At 45.8% G+C, this 18,047-nt stretch overlaps 1 protein-coding gene across 1 annotated transcript in view; it reads left to right on the top strand.

Moving 5' to 3' along the window:
* Positions 1 to 15,148, top strand: part of LOC117431704 (RUN and FYVE domain-containing protein 1-like) — a 28,428-nt gene extending 13,280 nt beyond the window's left edge. Inside the window, exons 9-18 of the mRNA XM_034052959.3 lie at positions 3,097 to 3,198; positions 4,959 to 5,075; positions 5,177 to 5,344; positions 5,752 to 5,849; positions 6,693 to 6,812; positions 9,356 to 9,485; positions 10,200 to 10,294; positions 11,009 to 11,057; positions 11,369 to 11,446; positions 14,099 to 15,148. Coding sequence (XP_033908850.3) covers positions 3,097 to 3,198; positions 4,959 to 5,075; positions 5,177 to 5,344; positions 5,752 to 5,849; positions 6,693 to 6,812; positions 9,356 to 9,485; positions 10,200 to 10,294; positions 11,009 to 11,057; positions 11,369 to 11,446; positions 14,099 to 14,242 — 1,101 coding nt within the window. The 3' untranslated portion in view covers positions 14,243 to 15,148. The remainder of the gene's footprint in view (positions 1 to 3,096; positions 3,199 to 4,958; positions 5,076 to 5,176; positions 5,345 to 5,751; positions 5,850 to 6,692; positions 6,813 to 9,355; positions 9,486 to 10,199; positions 10,295 to 11,008; positions 11,058 to 11,368; positions 11,447 to 14,098) is intronic.
* The last annotated feature ends 2,899 nt before the right edge of the window (positions 15,149 to 18,047 follow it).

The raw sequence follows: 18,047 nt of genomic DNA on the forward strand, positions 1-18,047 counted from the left end.
CACGGGGCTGCAGTGTGTAACTGTGTACAGAGCAGCACGGGGCTGCAGTGTGTAACACTCTGTACAGAGCAGCGCGGGGCTGCAGTGTGTAACACTCTGTACAGAGCAGCGCGGGGCTGCAGTGTGTAACACTGTACAGAGCAGCGCGGGGCTGCAGTGTGTAACACCCTGTACAGAGCAGCGCGGGGCTGCAGTGTGTAACACCCTGTACAGAGCAGCGTGGGGCTGCAGTGTGTAACACCCTGTACAGAGCAGCGTGGGGCTGCAGTGTGTAACACTCTGTACAGAGCAGCGTGGGGCTGCAGTGTGTAACACTCTGTACAGAGCAGCACGGGGCTGCAGTGTGTAACACTCTGTACAGAGCAGCGCAGGGCTGCAGTGTGTAACACTGTATAGAGCAGCGCGGGGCTGCAGTGTGTAACACTGTACAGAGCAGCGTGGGACTGCAGTGTGTAACACTCTGTACAGAGCAGCGCGGGGCTGCAGTGTGTAACACTCTGTACAGAGCAGCGCGGGGCTGCAGTGTGTAACTCTGTACAGAGCAGCGCGGGGCTGCAGTGTGTAACACCCTGTACAGAGCAGCGCAGGGCTGCAGTGTGTAACACCCTGTACAGAGCAGCGCGGGGCTGCAGTGTGTAACACCCTGTACAGAGCAGCGCAGGGCTGCAGTGTGTAACACCCTGTACAGAGCAGCGCGGGGCTGCAGTGTGTAACACTCTGTACAGAGCAGCACGGGGCTGCAGTGTGTAACTGTGTACAGAGCAGCACGGGGCTGCAGTGTGTATCACTCTGTACAGAGCAGCACGGGGCTGCAGTGTGTAACTGTGTACAGAGCAGCACGGGGCTGCAGTGTGTAACACTCTGTACAGAGCAGCACGGGGCTGCAGTGTGTAACACTCTGTACAGAGCAGCACGGGGCTGCAGTGTGTAACACTCTGTACAGAGCAGCACGGGGCTGCAGTGTGTAACTCTGTACAGAGCAGCATGGGGCTGCAGTGTGTAACTCTGTACAGAGCAGCACGGGGCTGCAGTGTGTAACACCCTGTACAGAGCAGCACGAGGCTGCAGTGTATAACACTCTGTACAGAGCAGCACGGGGGGCTGCAGTGTGTAACACTCTGTACAGAGCAGCGCGGGGCTGCAGTGTGTAACACTCTGTACAGAGCAGCGCGGGGCTGCAGTGTGTAACACTCTGTACAGAGCAGCGCGGGGCTGCAGTGTGTAACACTGTACAGAGCAGCGCGGGGCTGCAGTGTGTAACACCCTGTACAGAGCAGCGCGGGGCTGCAGTGTGTAACACCCTGTACAGAGCAGCGTGGGGCTGCAGTGTGTAACACCCTGTACAGAGCAGCGTGGGGCTGCAGTGTGTAACACTCTGTACAGAGCAGCGTGGGGCTGCAGTGTGTAACACTCTGTACAGAGCAGCACGGGGCTGCAGTGTGTAACACTCTGTACAGAGCAGCGCAGGGCTGCAGTGTGTAACACTGTATAGAGCAGCGCGGGGCTGCAGTGTGTAACACTGTACAGAGCAGCGTGGGACTGCAGTGTGTAACACTCTGTACAGAGCAGCGCGGGGCTGCAGTGTGTAACACTCTGTACAGAGCAGCGCGGGGCTGCAGTGTGTAACTCTGTACAGAGCAGCGCGGGGCTGCAGTGTGTAACACCCTGTACAGAGCAGCGCAGGGCTGCAGTGTGTAACACCCTGTACAGAGCAGCGCGGGGCTGCAGTGTGTAACACCCTGTACAGAGCAGCGCAGGGCTGCAGTGTGTAACACCCTGTACAGAGCAGCGCGGGGCTGCAGTGTGTAACACTCTGTACAGAGCAGCACGGGGCTGCAGTGTGTAACTGTGTACAGAGCAGCACGGGGCTGCAGTGTGTATCACTCTGTACAGAGCAGCACGGGGCTGCAGTGTGTAACTGTGTACAGAGCAGCACGGGGCTGCAGTGTGTAACACTCTGTACAGAGCAGCACGGGGCTGCAGTGTGTAACACTCTGTACAGAGCAGCACGGGGCTGCAGTGTGTAACACTCTGTACAGAGCAGCACGGGGCTGCAGTGTGTAACTCTGTACAGAGCAGCATGGGGCTGCAGTGTGTAACTCTGTACAGAGCAGCACGGGGCTGCAGTGTGTAACACCCTGTACAGAGCAGCACGAGGCTGCAGTGTATAACACTCTGTACAGAGCAGCACGGGGCTGCAGTGTATAACACCCTGTACAGAGCAGCACGGGGCTGCAGTGTGTAACACTCTGTACTGAGCAGCACGGGGCTGCAGTGTGTAACTCTGTACAGAGCAGCGCGGGGCTGCAGTGTGTATCACTCTGTACAGAGCAGCGCGGGGCTGCAGTGTGTAACTCTGTACAGAGCAGCACGGGGCTGCAGTGTGTAACTCTGTACAGAGCAGCATGGGGCTGCAGTGTGTAACTCTGTACAGAGCAGCACGGGGCTGCAGTGTGTAACACCCTGTACAGAGCAGCACGAGGCTGCAGTGTATAACACTCTGTACAGAGCAGCACGGGGCTGCAGTGTATAACACCCTGTACAGAGCAGCACGGGGCTGCAGTGTGTAACACTCTGTACTGAGCAGCACGGGGCTGCAGTGTGTAACTCTGTACAGAGCAGCGCGGGGCTGCAGTGTGTATCACTCTGTACAGAGCAGCGCGGGGCTGCAGTGTGTATCACTCTGTACAGAGCAGCACGTGGCTGCAGTGTGTATCACTCTTTACAGAGCAGCACGGGGCTGCAGTGTGTAACTCTGTACAGAGCAGCACAGGGCTGCAGTGTGTAACACCCTGTACAGAGCAGCACGGGGCTGCAGTGTGTAACACTCTGTACAGAGCAGCACGGGGCTGCAGTGTGTAACTATACAGAGCAGCACGGGCCTGTAGTGTGTAACACCCTGTACAGAGCAGCGCGGGGCTGCAGTGTGTAACACCCTGTACAGAGCAGCACGGGGCTGCAGTGTGTAACTGTGTACAGAGCAGCACGGGGCTGCAGTGTGTAACACTCTGTACAGAGCAGCACGGGGCTGCAGTGTGTAACACTCTGTACAGAGCAGCGTGTGTAATGCTCTGTCCCTCTCTCCTCTTTCCACAGATGGCTGCCGCGACAGACCGGATTCAGGCTCTGGAGGAGGAGCAGGAGCAGCTAAGAGAGGAGAACTCATCCATCAAGCAAAGCAGCGAGCGCAGAGTGGAGGTGCGCAATGCAGGGCTACAGCTTAGTGTCAGGAAGGACCACACTCTACCTATGAGCTTTGTGGAAAACCAAGGAGACACCATACAGAAGCACATACACCTCATCCAGAAAGTTTGGGACATGAGTGCACAACCACTGGGGCTGGGGATTTGTTTGCCTCTTTTACCCCACTCACTGACACCCCTTGCCCGCTACATTTCTGGGTATGCTTGAGTAGATGTCATCTTGACTGTGCAGTGATACCCCAAATCTCCATTTACAACCATTGATGGGACATTCTTAATTTAACCCCATTGTGTACAGGACTGGTACCACGGATATTTATCCATCCTTTACATTGCATAAACCCATTCTAATTCATCTGTACTGTTTCCAATAGCACTGGGTTCATGTCAATCTTAGAGTTTTGCCTGTGTTTAAAAAATTGGTCTTACTGAATGCTTAATTATGGGGCTGCGTCACTAGTGTTGCCTCTAGAGGTTTGGGTTTGAGTCCGACTCCTTAGCACTCACTGATCATTACCCCTCACGTAAATGAAAATATAATAACAATATATACATTGTGATGATGCCAGTCCTTGTCACTATGGCTTCCGTCATAGATGTTGTGTTTCTTCCAATAAAGTACTACAAACACCAGAATTGCCAAAAAAAACGCTGTAGCCTATGTTTATTGTTTACAACAAAACAATATAAACAAAATAGCCCTTCTTCGGGCCCTAAACTAAAGAGATATAGCACTATCTAAACGGGGGCAGGCTAAACCTGTTTACCCTGGGAAACACACAAGTCACTTTTTAAATCGTTACCTCTACACACGCGTTCCATATCTCCTTCTCTCTCTCACTCACTCGAGCTCTCGTGCCCCTTTCAAGACCCAACAATTATCAGTTTAATTTGTCAATAAACCAATTAATTAAGCAATTATAAGCCCTTTTGAGATGGAGTGCATGTTCATAAACCCAGGTTCCTAGATCCTGCACATTACTGTTAGGAATATGCACTCCCTCACAACATGTATATGGGCTTTTAAAACTATTTTCCCCCAACAAACATCACTGTTTTGATTAAATTGTAACCTATAGCTTTATCCCATGGATTAATCAGTTCATTCGTTCTGGTCATGGTGTGTCTCAGTGTGACTGGCTCTGGTTGTGGGGTGTGTCCGTGTGATTGGCTCTGGTCGTGGGGTGTGTCAGTGTGACTGGCTCCGGTCGTGGGGTGTGTCAGTGTGACTGGCTCTGGTCGTGGGGTGTGTCGGTGTGACTGGCTCTGGTCGTGGGGTGTGTCGGTGTGACTGGCTCTGGTCGTGTGGTGTGTCGGTGTGACTGGCTCTGGTTGTGGGGTGTGTCCGTGTGATTGGCTCTAGTCGTGGGGTCTCAGTGTGATTGGCTCTGGTCATGAGGTCTCGTGTGATTGGCTCTGGTCGTGGGGTGTGTCCGTATGATTGGCTGTGGTCGTGAGGTCTCAGTGTGATTCGCTCTGGTGGTGAGGTCTTGGTGTGATTGTTTCTGGTTGTGGGGTGTGTGCGTGTGATTGGCTCTGGTAATGAGATCTCATGTGATTGGCTGTGGTTGTGGGGTGTGTCCGTGTGATTGGCTCTGGTCGTGGGGCGTGTCAGTGTGATTGAATCTGGTCATGAGGTCTCGTGTGATTGGCTCTGGTCGTGGGGTGTCTCAGTGTGATTGGTTGTGGTCGTGGAGTGTGTCCGTGTGATTGGCTCTGGTTGTGGGGTCTCAGTGTGCGGTGCTCCTCTTTCAGGTAACGAAGCAGGACAGCGAGGTGGAGCTGGAGACATACAGGCAGTCGCGGCAGGGCCTGGACAAGATGTACAACGAGGTGTGGAAACAGTACAAGGAGGAGAAGAGAATCCACCAGGTCAGTCAGCGCTGGGGTCTGCTGATTATTGATTGTTTGCTGGGGGGTGTGCTCGATGTGTGTTGTGTGGGCTGCAGTTGACTGTTTGCTGCTTCCCTCAGGAGCTGCAGAAGGAGCTGGAGCTGCAAGTGGGGATGAAGCAGGAGATGGAGCTGGCCATGAAGCTGTTGGCGAAGGACACACATGACAAGCAGGACACGCTGGTTGCGCTGCGGCAACAACTGGACGAGGTCAAAACAATCAACCTGCAGATGTTTAACAAGGCGCAGGTACTGGGGAGCTGTACAGGGCCACTTGGGGCCCCAAACACACCCATGCAGCGCGGGCTGCATACGTTAATAAGCAAGTCTTTAAAAACCCTGGCTACCTCTGATCAGTATCACCTCTCTCCATTCCCATGTGGTTTTGCTGTTGATTTCCACACGTTATTAACTCTCTTTGACTCCTGTAAAGTTCATTTTTGCTGCCAATGTAGGTTAAGCTATTGTGATCAGTAGGACCCCACCTAAGCCTCTCATTGTATTCAGCACATAAGAAAGTATTTGGGGTAATAAAGCATGGAAGTCAGTAGGGAGAGGTGCTTTCAGCAGACTTGCAGCATTGTTAATGTACTGTTATTCTAATGGTGAAAGGGGATTCCATATTGACCTGATGCCTTCCTTGTTTTCACTCCCAGAGCGCAGAGGGCCTGGTCCAGCAGAAGAACGAGATCATCACTCAGCTGGAGGAGAAGATTAATCAGATGGGGTCTGCCATGAAACAAATGGACGAGAGGTAAAGGAAGGGAACCGGCCTGTGCTTTCTGTGCAGTGAAGCACTCTGTTCAGGACCGAGCTGAGTGAGGAACTGACACGGATTGAAGTCACAGTGCCTGCCCGGGGAATGGATCTGTCATCCCATGCTGGGATGCATATCCCAGATGACAGGACTCCTGTCACACAGTATTTTTTGTCGTGAAACTTGGTTAGGACATTCTCTAACAGGTTTACGAGTTTCAGAATCTGTTGGGGGTGTTGATTGGTGTGTGACTGGCACTGTGATGAGGTTTGATTTCAGGGCTGGCTGTACTGTATTTGGGGGTGTTGATTGGTGTGTGACTGGCACTGTGATGAGGTTTGATTTCAGGGCTGGCTGTACTGTATTTGGGGGTGTTGATTGGTGTGTGTCTGGTGCTGTGATGAGGTTTGATTTCAGGGCTGGCTGTACTGTATTTGGGGGGTGTTGATTGGTGTGTGACTGGCACTGTGATGAGGTTTGATTTCAGGGCTGGCTGTACTGTATTTGGGGGTGTTGATTGGTGTGTGTCTGGTGCTGTGATGAGGTTTGATTTCAGGGCTGGCTGTACTGTATTTGGGGGGTGTTGATTGGTGTGTGACTGGCACTGTGATGAGGTTTGATTTCAGGGCTGGCTGTACTGTATTTGGGGGTGTTGATTGGTGTGTGACTGGTGCTGTGATGAGGTTTGATTTCAGGGCTGGCTGTACTGTATTTGGGGGTGTTGATTGGTATGTGACTGGCACTGTGATGAGGTTTGATGATTTCAGGGCTGGCTGTACTGTATTTGGGGGTGTTGATTGTGGTGTGTGACTGGCGCTGTGTTGTCGCTGTGCTCCCCAGGATGCAGAGCTCGGAGCAGGGCAGGAAGGAGGCTAGTGAGAAGGACCGGGACATGAAGCAGGAGCTGACTGGGAAGGTGGAGGCTCTGCAGAGACAGCTCACAGACCTGGACAAGCACTGGTACGAGTACAGCACTGACAATATAACAGAGACAAACCCTTGCGAGTTAAGTGTTTGGATCCAATTAATAACACGATTACGTGGTTACGTTGCACCAATTCCATACACAACACTGGTGTCAATATTTCTGAATGCGCCGTGACATCGGTCTGTAACGGACAAAAAAGGCAGCATATCACAGGTTTAAAACTGAGGCGCGAGAGGGACAATAGCAATTTGATCGAACACAAATGCCTGGAAGTCCAGAGGTGCTGTCGTAACACCAGCAGAATACGGGAACCACAGGTTCATGCAGCAGCGGTGATGGTGACAATGAAACATTGCATTCAAAAAAATTTAGAACAAGAACAAAAAACTAAGTCACACGTGCCATGAACAAAATGCCCTGCAAACTTAAGAAAATAATTATAATGAGAGCAAAAAAAAGCAGCAAAAGGTCAATAATTAAACAAAAAAAATAGAAGTGAAAAGGTTATGTTTGTGAACTCCAATAAACCTAAGTTGTCTTTCACATACTCAAATCGTAGGTTGCCTCAATAACAGATTTTATCACCAGGGTCATCTGCTGAAGGTAAAACCGTTTATTTCTCAAACTGACCATTAAGAACTGTGTCAGCAGAACGCAAATACTTGGGACTGTAATTAGGAAGTGTACGCCTGTGGAAAAAACCAAAAAACATTTAGAGAGTTAAAAATGAAATGAACTGCAGCTTACTTGATTGCAGAAGAAAAACTGCCATATACTAAACTTAGCATTCAGATTGTGATAATGATAGAGTGGTTTGGAAATATCTCAAATATATGATATAGTGCTTACTGTGGTGTATTTAACATAAGAGCTGGCTGTGTTGCATGCTGTCTGACCAGGACTCCACTACACTGAGCATGCGAGCTGCTGCCATTTCCATAACAACTGGACACAATTAAAGGAGCGTCGGTCACCAATTCCATACACAACACTTATCTCAAATATAAAATGCAGAGTTCATTGCAGTCATCACCTGCATAGGTTACCTTATTCAACAGAATGAGGCAACAAACCAGTGAGGCACTTTAGTGTCTTAACAAGTTGTTGTATTTTAAGCAGTTGAATATGTTGCAGCCAACTTGCTCTTACAGTGGCATCCAACAATTGGATTTGGATACCATTTTTTTTTTCTAGACTGCTGCTTTCTGTTGTCAATAGTTGGCTTTTATATATGAATCCCAAGCAAAATTACACAACGTCCTAGACTTTGGTCTTGACTTATGTTTAGTTGGTCTTGGTGCTTCTACAAATGCTATTGAACTGAAGGCCATTTTGGCCTTGCCCTTTTTGTTGCCAGTTTGGAGCCCTGCTGCAGTAATAACTTGGCACATCAGAACAGGGAATTGTAATGTATTCACAAGCACAATCAACCCCAATATCATTGACCTGGCGCACATTATTCTGAGCAGTGTGTTAACAGCAGGCACAAACAAAATGAAATACTAAATCAAAATATATTGTGTAAAAGTCCATAGTTCGTTGAAGAAACATTGATTGGATGAAGAAACATTGATTGGATGTAGTAACTTTGATTGGATGAAGAAACATTGATTGGATGAAGAAACATTGATTGGATGTTACTGAAGATGTCCCGAGCGTCCTAGATCCCCCTTCTACACGGATTAGCGTCCCCCTTTAAGATGTGCCACAGTATTGTGATCCAGTCCTAAGAAAATAATGTCATCCACGAGAGTGACTCTTATATAATACCCCAGTAGGAGCTGCTACTTTCTCTGTTGCTTAAACGTTTCTAATAGTGTATTTATCCATACTGGATGTTACAGTAACCATTAAAGAAAGTTGCCAGCGACATCTAGTTAAACTGCTACATGCACTGGAATATAGAGTATTTATTTACCTTTCATTAGAAATGAAACAAAATGAATCGGACAAAACAACTGCAGTGAACTCTTTTGCTTGACCCCCAGGCCTCCCGGAAACCCCATACTAAGGTACACTGCAAACTTTCTTATTGAGCTACAGTTATTCAATTGACACCCAATAAGACCTTATTAATATACCAGCAACTATAATTGAATGATGGGTGACAGTGGGTTCATGATTTATTATATTCAGTACAGAAAACTTGAAAACTACTATTCGGTCTTGTTTCACTTTTTTTGTTCTATTTCTTTTTTTTACAAATGCTTGATGTTTTTTAAAAACCTCAGCAAATCTTTATATAATATCAAAAGCAAGCCTCCGTCTAGCCAAACTCTGCAAACTCACCATTGCATGTGTAACTGGAGACCACACACACTGCAAACAAGAGCCTCCACCATAATGCCCGTCTGCATGGGTGCTTATAGAGCATTAACAGAATTTGGATTGCCAGTTGTTTTACCTGTGATTATTGAGCTGTTGACCTCATCTCAGAGACTGGGATCCGAGTCTATAAAGGCAGCACGTCACACAGCACTGTCCGTTACACACAGTCACAAGCCTGTTTACAGTGGGGTCCAGTAGTGCCTTTCACCAGGGACCCACTAAGCCCACACTGTCGTGTGTTTCACAGCGCGGGGCTGGAGAATCAGTTGAAATCAGAGAAGGAGCAGAGACAGGACCTCCAGAGAGAGATACACAGGGAGAGAGACACCACGACCCAGCTGAGAACACAGCTCCAGCAAGTGGAGGGCCTGGAAAAGGTGGGTCTGAAACCGGAGGGAGAAATTCTTTAGCTTTCCTGCTGATGTAACAACAACACTTCTACTATAATAATAATAATAATAATAATAATAATAATAATAATAATAATATGTATGTATTCACAGCTGTACATAATAAGGCTGTAATTTATCAAGGGGATCCGGTGACGCAATAAACCACAAGAGTTTATCAAGGAACCAGAAGTGGAATTCCAGCCTTGTATGCACAGTTCTGGTGCTTTTTATTTGTTATAATACATGGAAATGGACACAGACCCATTTTTGTGCCTACAGAGAGAATGACATTTGCTAGTGTCAAGTGAGCATGTTGTTTTACTTTTATAGAGAATTTCCAAACGTGCTTTGAACAATCCAAAACCCTGCCTTAGATTTGAGAGTTACGGTACCAACACAGAATCATTTCTGAACGTTTTCAGTCATGTTTAATTTCATCTTTCGTCGACTGCATTGCACCAGTATTGCAAAAGAGATGCACAAGCAGGAAAAATAACACAGCATCTTCCTAGGCAGGGGCCATCGCTGTGCTGCATTGCAGATTGTGAAATGTGGCCCAGAAACACACTATTGACGCTCTTTGTGTATTCTTGTTTTGTATGTACTGTACAGTATACCTCCTTTTATTTTTTAACTAATTTCTCCCAGTCATTATTCATTGCAAGAATATTTGAAACGTGCTGCTTGTTGTCTTTCCAGGAGCTGTCAGACCTGAAGGATGAGAAGAAGCAGCTTCAGAAGATCTGTGAGGAACAGGAGCAGGCTCTGCAAGAAATGGGTCTCCACCTCAGCCAGTAAGCACTGCAGAGCCGGCAGGGAAATCAAATTCAACAACCATGCCAATGATCTGATACGTCATTATGAGAATGAATGCACAATAATGAATCACTGTCCCCTCAAATATATGCAATATGGGCCATTTGTTCTTCATTTTCTGCAATGGTGGCTACCTAGACTGGCACCACCTTCATTGGTAGCACAGGTAATATTTTGGATACCACTGCACTTATGGGACCGATTACTCATTAAAATATTTAGAATTTCTTTGACAATGGGACGATTATCCATTTGGGATACCAAGCTATTTAGTGAGTTAGGGGTCCAAGTGTGGTAAAGCAGGTAACAAATGCTCCACTCTATTTATGTATTTATTTATTTATTTATTTATTTATTTATTTATATATTCATGTATTTGTCCCTGTGCTTATTAAGGAAAGTGTGTAATTCTCTCGCCCCCCGTTTCTCGTTTCCTTTTTGTGTGAAGCAGGGCAGGGGAAGACATCACTAGAAGAATCTCTCCAGGTTACAGCTTGCACTGATATCCACTCTAAGAGTAGCCATCAAACACTGAAACAGTGTTCTAGAGAGGCAGTTCTGAATGCATAACATTTCATTGGCAAGGAGGAGGAGGAGGAGGATGTTGATGTAGAAGAGAGCGCACAATATCATGTGAACATTAAAACTGCCGCTGTTGGAAGTAACGCTGCATTGCATTGCTTTTGTTTTAGATCAAAACTAAAAATGGAAGATTGTAAAGAAGTCAACAAAGCTCTGAAGGTAATTGCCTTTTCATTAGCCTGATATGAGGGCTGTCAATACCAAGATGCTGAGCGTTGTATTAAAGAATGTGCCACCATACTGAGTAAACACCAGCTGTGTTCTTAAGAGAACCAAAACACTGATGTCACAAATCTTAAATACAGCAAATAACACAGGAGCTCCTACATGCATTGTAATTATTCCACTCTAGTTCTGTAACATTAGCAGTTTGATTTGATTTATCCTGCTGTGTTGGTTTCCAGCTGCAGTAAGCAGAGCCTTTAGATTCCGGTCAGTAACCCTCTCCATGACTCTGTTTGGGATTTCAGGGCCAAGCCTGGCTGAAGGATGATGAAGCAGCTCAGTGTAAACAGTGCCAAAAGGAGTTCTCCATCGCACGCAGAAAGGTAAGCGCCTGCTTTTCTCCTCGTACTGAACATATTGGATATTGTAAAACTTCAATCATTAGAGTCTTGAGCACCGGAGCTCAAGTCACTGCCCTGCCCTGCTACCGGAGCTCCTGTCAGTCGCTGCCCTGCCCTGCTACTGGAGCTCCTGCCAGTCACTGGCCTGCCCTGCTATCGGAGCGCCTGCCAGTCACTGCCCTGCCCTGCTATCGGAGCTCCTGCCAGTCACTGCCCTGCCCTGCTATCGGAGCAACTGCCAGTCGCTGCCCTGCCCTGCTATCGGAGCTCCTGCCAGTCGCTGCCCTGCCCTGCTATCGGAGCTCCTGCCAGTCGCTGCCCTGCCCTGCTATCGGAGCTCCTGCCAGTCGCTGCCCTGCCCTGCTACCGGAGCTCCTGCCAGTCGCTGCCCTGCCCTGCTATCGGAGCTCCTGCCAGTCACTGCCCTGCCCTGCTATCGGAGCTCCTGCCAGTCACTGCCCTGCCCTGCTATCGGAGCTCCTGCCAGTCACTGCCCTGCCCTGCTATCGGAGCTCCTGCCAGTTACTGCCCTGCCCTGTTATCGGAGCTCTTGTCAGTCACTGCCTTGCCCTGCTATCAGAGCTCCTGCCAGTCACTGCCAGTCACTGCCTTGCCCTGCTATCGGAGCTCCTGCCAGTCAATGCCCTGCCCTGCTATCGGAGCTCCTGCCAGTCACTGCCCTGCCCTGCTATCGGAGCTCCTGCCAGTCACTGCCCTGCCCTGCTATCAGAGCTCCTGCCAGTCACTGCCCTGCCCTGCTATCAGAGCTCCTGCCAGTCACTGCCCTGCCCTGCTGTCGGAGCTCCTGCCAAACCCTGGCGCATGCAGCTTTTATATATATCACAGAATACAGTGCCTTGCGAAAGTATTCGGCCCCCTTGAACTTTGCGACCTTTTGCCACATTTCAGGCTTCAAACATAAAGATATGAAACTGTAATTTTTTGTGAAGAATCAACAACAAGTGGGACACAATCATGAAGTGGAACGAAATTTATTGGATATTTCAAACTTTTTTAACAAATAAAAAACTGAAAAATTGGGCGTGCAAAATTATTCAGCCCCTTTACTTTCAGTGCAGCAAACTCTCTCCAGAAGTTCAGTGAGGATCTCTGAATGATCCAATGTTGACCTAAATGACTAATGATGATAAATAGAATCCACCTGTGTGTAATCAAGTCTCCGTATAAATGCATCTGCACTGTGATAGTCTCAGAGGTCCGTTTAAAGCGCAGAGAGCATCATGAAGAACAAGGAACACACCAGGCAGGTCCGAGATACTGTTGTGGAGAAGTTTAAAGCCGGATTTGGATACAAAAAGATTTCCCAAGCATTAAACATCCCAAGGAGCACTGTGCAAGCGATAATATTGAAATGGAAGGAGTATCAGACCACTGCAAATCTACCAAGACCTGGCCGTCCCTCTAAACTTTCAGCTCATACAAGGAGAAGACTGATCAGAGATGCAGCCAAGAGGCCCATGATCACTCTGGATGAACTGCAGAGATCTACAGCTGAGGTGGGAGACTCTGTCCATAGGACAACAATCAGTCGTATACTGCACAAATCTGGCCTTTATGGAAGAGTGGCAAGAAGAAAGCCATTTCTTAAAGATATCCATAAAAAGTGTCGTTTACAGTTTGCCACAAGCCACCTGGGAGACACACCAAACATGTGGAAGAAGGTGCTCTGGTCAGATGAAACCAAAATCGAACTTTTTGGCAACAATGCAAAACGTTATGTTTGGCGTAAAAGCAACACAGCTCATCACCCTGAACACACCATCCCCACTGTCAAACATGGTGGTGGCAGCATCATGGTTTGGGCCTGCTTTTCTTCAGCAGGGACAGGGAAGATGGTTAAAATTGATGGGAAGATGGATGGAGCCAAATACAGGACCATTCTGGAAGAAAACCTGATGGAGTCTGCAAAAGACCTGAGACTGGGACGGAGATTTGTCTTCCAACAAGACAATGATCCAAAACATAAAGCAAAATCTACAATGGAATGGTTCACAAATAAACATATCCAGGTGTTAGAATGGCCAAGTCAAAGTCCAGACCTGAATCCAATCGAGAATCTGTGGAAAGAACTGAAAACTGCTGTTCACAAATGCTCTCCATCCAACCTCACTGAGCTCGAGCTGTTTTGCAAGGAGGAATGGGCAAAAATTGCAGTCTCTCGATGTGCAAAACTGATAGAGACATACCCCAAGCGACTTACAGCTGTAATCGCAGCAAAAGGTGGCGCTACAAAGTATCAACTTAAGGGGGCTGAATAATTTTGCACGCCCAATTTTTCAGTTTTTTATTTGTTAAAAAAGTTTGAAATATCCAATAAATTTCGTTCCACTTCATGATTGTGTCCCACTTGTTGTTGATTCTTCACAAAAAATTACAGTTTCATATCTTTATGTTTGAAGCCTGAAATGTGGCAAAAGGTCGCAAAGTTCAAGGGGGCCGAATACTTTCGCAAGGCACTGTACATGTAGAATGAGTTCTTGTGATGGTGGGCACCTCATTTATGTTATAATGTGTGTGCTACAGGTGGCAGGTGTTTAATTTTTTGCCCGGTAAGAAACAGAAATGCAAGCCCTTGTCATTTTCTACCTGTGACTTTGTTTGTGTTTTGCTCAGCATCACTGCAGGAACTGTGGGGATATCTACTGTAACTCGTGTTCAAGTAACGAGCTCTCTCTGCCATCCTACCCCAAAGCAGTGCGGGTCTGCGACACCTGCCACACGTTCTTACTGCAGAGGAGCTCCTCCAGCAGCTCCTGAATCCACGGAGGAGGAGGGGTGCACCGGCCCCACGTTCTGACTGCAGAGCAGCTCCTGACTGCACCTGCCTGAGCCTCCGCGGCATTGGGGATCTTTAACTTTGTTAAGCGCTTCTGAAGTGGGAGACCTTTATTACTGCATAGCTGGGAATGAAGCTGCTTGTGTGCTATTGGATGAAACAACGGCTGTATTTCAAAATGCAGGTACATTAACTACACTTTCACATTGTCCCCTTGCATTCGTGCATTGAGCACGAGAATAACTACTGTGTAATAGACGTACCGTATATAGTTCAGTATCTTCACTTATAGTGAACACGGTACCTATAGGATGCAGTAGATAATGTACTTGTATTTGGATGTGTACACAAACACTAGGCACTCCGTTAAGATCTGTATAAGATTTTGTAGATCACACGTTGCTTGCAATATTGGGAACATATCTGAAACCGAATGTATTTAGTACTATTGTTTTTATAGATCTTTCCTATAGATTTTGGAGATGTTATTAAGGTGCATGAATAAAATGTGCACCCCATTTTTATGATTATAAAATATAAATAAATAAAAGTACCATCATGTTCTTAATGTTGGGTTACTTTACTGATTACTACAGATGTCTATTTTGATTGAAATCCTTGCATGCTAGTTCACACATACACATCACAATTGAATGTGTTGCAGTTCATTTTTTAGTTTGCATATGCTTTAGTGCTTCAATCATTTTTCTTAATATCAAAATGAAATAGTTTTCTATTGCTGCAATTAAACCCTATATTACTATATTTCTGAATGTGTCAATGCTGGGAAAGAGAAGAACAAGACTGTTAAATCTGTTTTTAATATTGTACTGTAAAAATATTTGGTTACTGTGCCTTCGTAACAAATAAATATAATTCAGAATCAGCATGGTCTGAAACCAGCCATTCTTGAAGTCCTTTAAACTAGATAATATTTCACGCCACAGAATCATCACGCCACAGAATATTATTATTTACTTTTTTTTTTTTTTTTTAAGGGTCTATAAATTGGAAATATTGTCAACAGAGGGTGGGCAACAAATGAAATATTTGTTAGAGAAGTTGTTTCACCTTTAATGAAACCACCGCAGGGTATATTTGCAAAAATTCTTTGCTCTATTGCCACATTCTCATTTTTTTCATGTATCATTTTAAGGTCAGTTTTCCTATCCTGTGTTGCAGCTACTTCTTAATGTGAGCGTCATCTTTAAACAATAAAACCTTTTAAATATGCTTCACATCTCACGATGCTAAACAGCATGCTTCACATCTCACGATGCTAAACAGCATGCTTCACATCTCACGATGCTAAACAGCATGCTTCACATCTCAGTGCTAAACAGCATGCTTCACACCTCACGATGCTAAACAGCATGCTTCACATCTCAGTGCTAAACAGCATGCTTCACACCTCACTATGCTAAACAGCATGCTTCACATCTCGCAATGCCAAATGGCATGCTTCACATCTCGCAATGCTAAACGGCATGCTTCACATCTCGCAATGCTAAACGGCATGCTTCACATCTCGCGATGCTAAACGGCATGCTTCACATCTCGCGATGCTAAACGGCATGCTTCACATCTCACGATGCTAAACGGCATGCTTCACATCTCAATGCCAGACAGCACACTGAAGACTGGACATTGTTTAAACATGGTACTTTGTTTTTTCAAAAGGCAACAAGAGAAATAAACATGGTGCTTTGTTTGTTACTGATTTGTTGTGTTTTCTCCTTTGTGTAATTTACTGTGGAGTGAAAGGGTTTGGAAATCAGCTGGAATAACAGAATACCGCTGTGAACAGAATATGAAAACAGTGTTTAAAAACGTAGGGGCTCAATTGCAGCGTACCAAATGTAGTCCGCTTGATGTGTCTCCCTAGTGGATTAAGCAGGTTTAGTCCACTTGATGGACTAAAGTTAGTACACCTGCTAATCCCGATTGCAGCGGACCAGAAGTTAATCATCACAGTTGGATCATCTGCTAAATCAGACTAAACAAGATCCCGATTGCAGCAGCGTACCAAATCATATTCATGATGATCCTGCTTGCTCATCCTAAGCATTTACTGCCTAAAATGTTTTGCAGAGACGGCTGCATTTTACCCCAGAAATGACTAGAACATCTGAAAGTTTAATTCTGTACATTTCTTATGTCTGTCACATTCGGGCAGACAGATCTGTGAGAATAAAGTCTCACACAATAAGGTAATTTATATAACAAATAAAAAAAAATACATATATAAGGGGTGTGCAATGTTTTAAAAAAAAAACTTCTTGTCCAAGGGACAAAATGCTAGAAAATATACTTGTCCTTAAAAATTTACTTGTCCCCTCCACGTCACACAAAACACACAAAAACGTAGAATATAACTTGTAGTATTTTGGTTTTATTTAACAGTGAACTCAGTCAATCAATTAGTGATTAACAGGGTCGGATCTAGCCTTGTAGCTTGACTGGTTCAATACATTCAAGATATACAAAAGCTTCCCAGTGACCCCACCTCACCTCAACAAATGTGTAACATGATTGTAGACATACAAGTTCATTTTGTAGCCACTCATGGGTAGCTGCTCTGCTTTGTTGCGTGCATGTCTTACACAGTACCTTTACTATATGTGTTATAACAGAATATAAATAATGATTAAAAAACAAAGCTAACACCACAAATGATGGTTCATACACTGCCAAAGTAATATTTCTGGATAATAATATTTCTGGATAGTCTAGCAGCTACTCCAGATTTACTACCCATTTTACAGATGCTCCATCTGAGGCAAATCAGATCAGATGCTCTTAGATTATTTTTTCTTCTTTTTCCTCATTTCGTGGGCAATATGATGAGAAATATTAGCATGACTTATCAGAATGCAAGGTACATCAAGACCATTTAGAACTTGCAAATCAATGTCAGTAGAGAGATCAGTAAATGGCCTTCCTGATTTTGCGGTCCTGTAAACAGTCCGAAACGCATCTATTTTTTCATACTGATCTTTTTTCATTTCCGCAGCACAATTTTAAATTTGTTTTTCTTTGGCATGTCGCATAATTCTCTCAGCTCCCTTGTGTGACATAGAATTCTTGTGTAAATATATTTTTCCTCAGACAGCTGCTGACTATCTTTGGTGTTTCTATAAAAGCTAACTACAGCTTTTATCCATTCGTCAGATAAGAGAACATGTTTACCGGAGCTAGGACCCAGTGACTGTAACTGCACAAATCAGCCAAGGGTATGCTTTTTTTTCTTAAAACTGGCGGTGTCCAACATTCGGTTCTATAACATCCCCAGCAGAGGGAGCAGGTTCATCCTCAAAATACAGATGGTTTCCATGTCTCATCCACAGGCCGGGGCACTTGCGTTATTCAGCGGCTGTCTTACCAGATTATAGACAAATTCAACTCAAAACATCTGCGACTTGGAGTGTATAATAAAGTTTGGTGAAGATTGATGCAAAATGAAGGGTGTTATGTTCCCCTGGTATAGTGTGACAGACAGATACAATTGGTGTACAAAGGTCTCATTTTTAAAATGAGGACCCTGAAGGAATTTTATTTTTTTAACCTAGATTGTTGATTTTGAAAATGCAAGCCACAAAAGTCTGAAAGCTATATAACTGATGGTGGTGAAGACACAATCTTGAGACGTGTGTGAATTGAGCCTTTATTGAAGCACATGTTTAATACCAGCACATTGGAAAACAGAGCCTGCTGAGGTACCATGACTAGAATGGTTGTTGCCACGTCATACTGCAACACATTAAACTCATTCAAGAAATTATGAAA

The sequence above is a fragment of the Acipenser ruthenus genome, chromosome 22 (genome assembly GCF_902713425.1).
Source record: "Acipenser ruthenus chromosome 22, fAciRut3.2 maternal haplotype, whole genome shotgun sequence".
NCBI lineage: Eukaryota > Metazoa > Chordata > Actinopteri > Acipenseriformes > Acipenseridae > Acipenser > Acipenser ruthenus.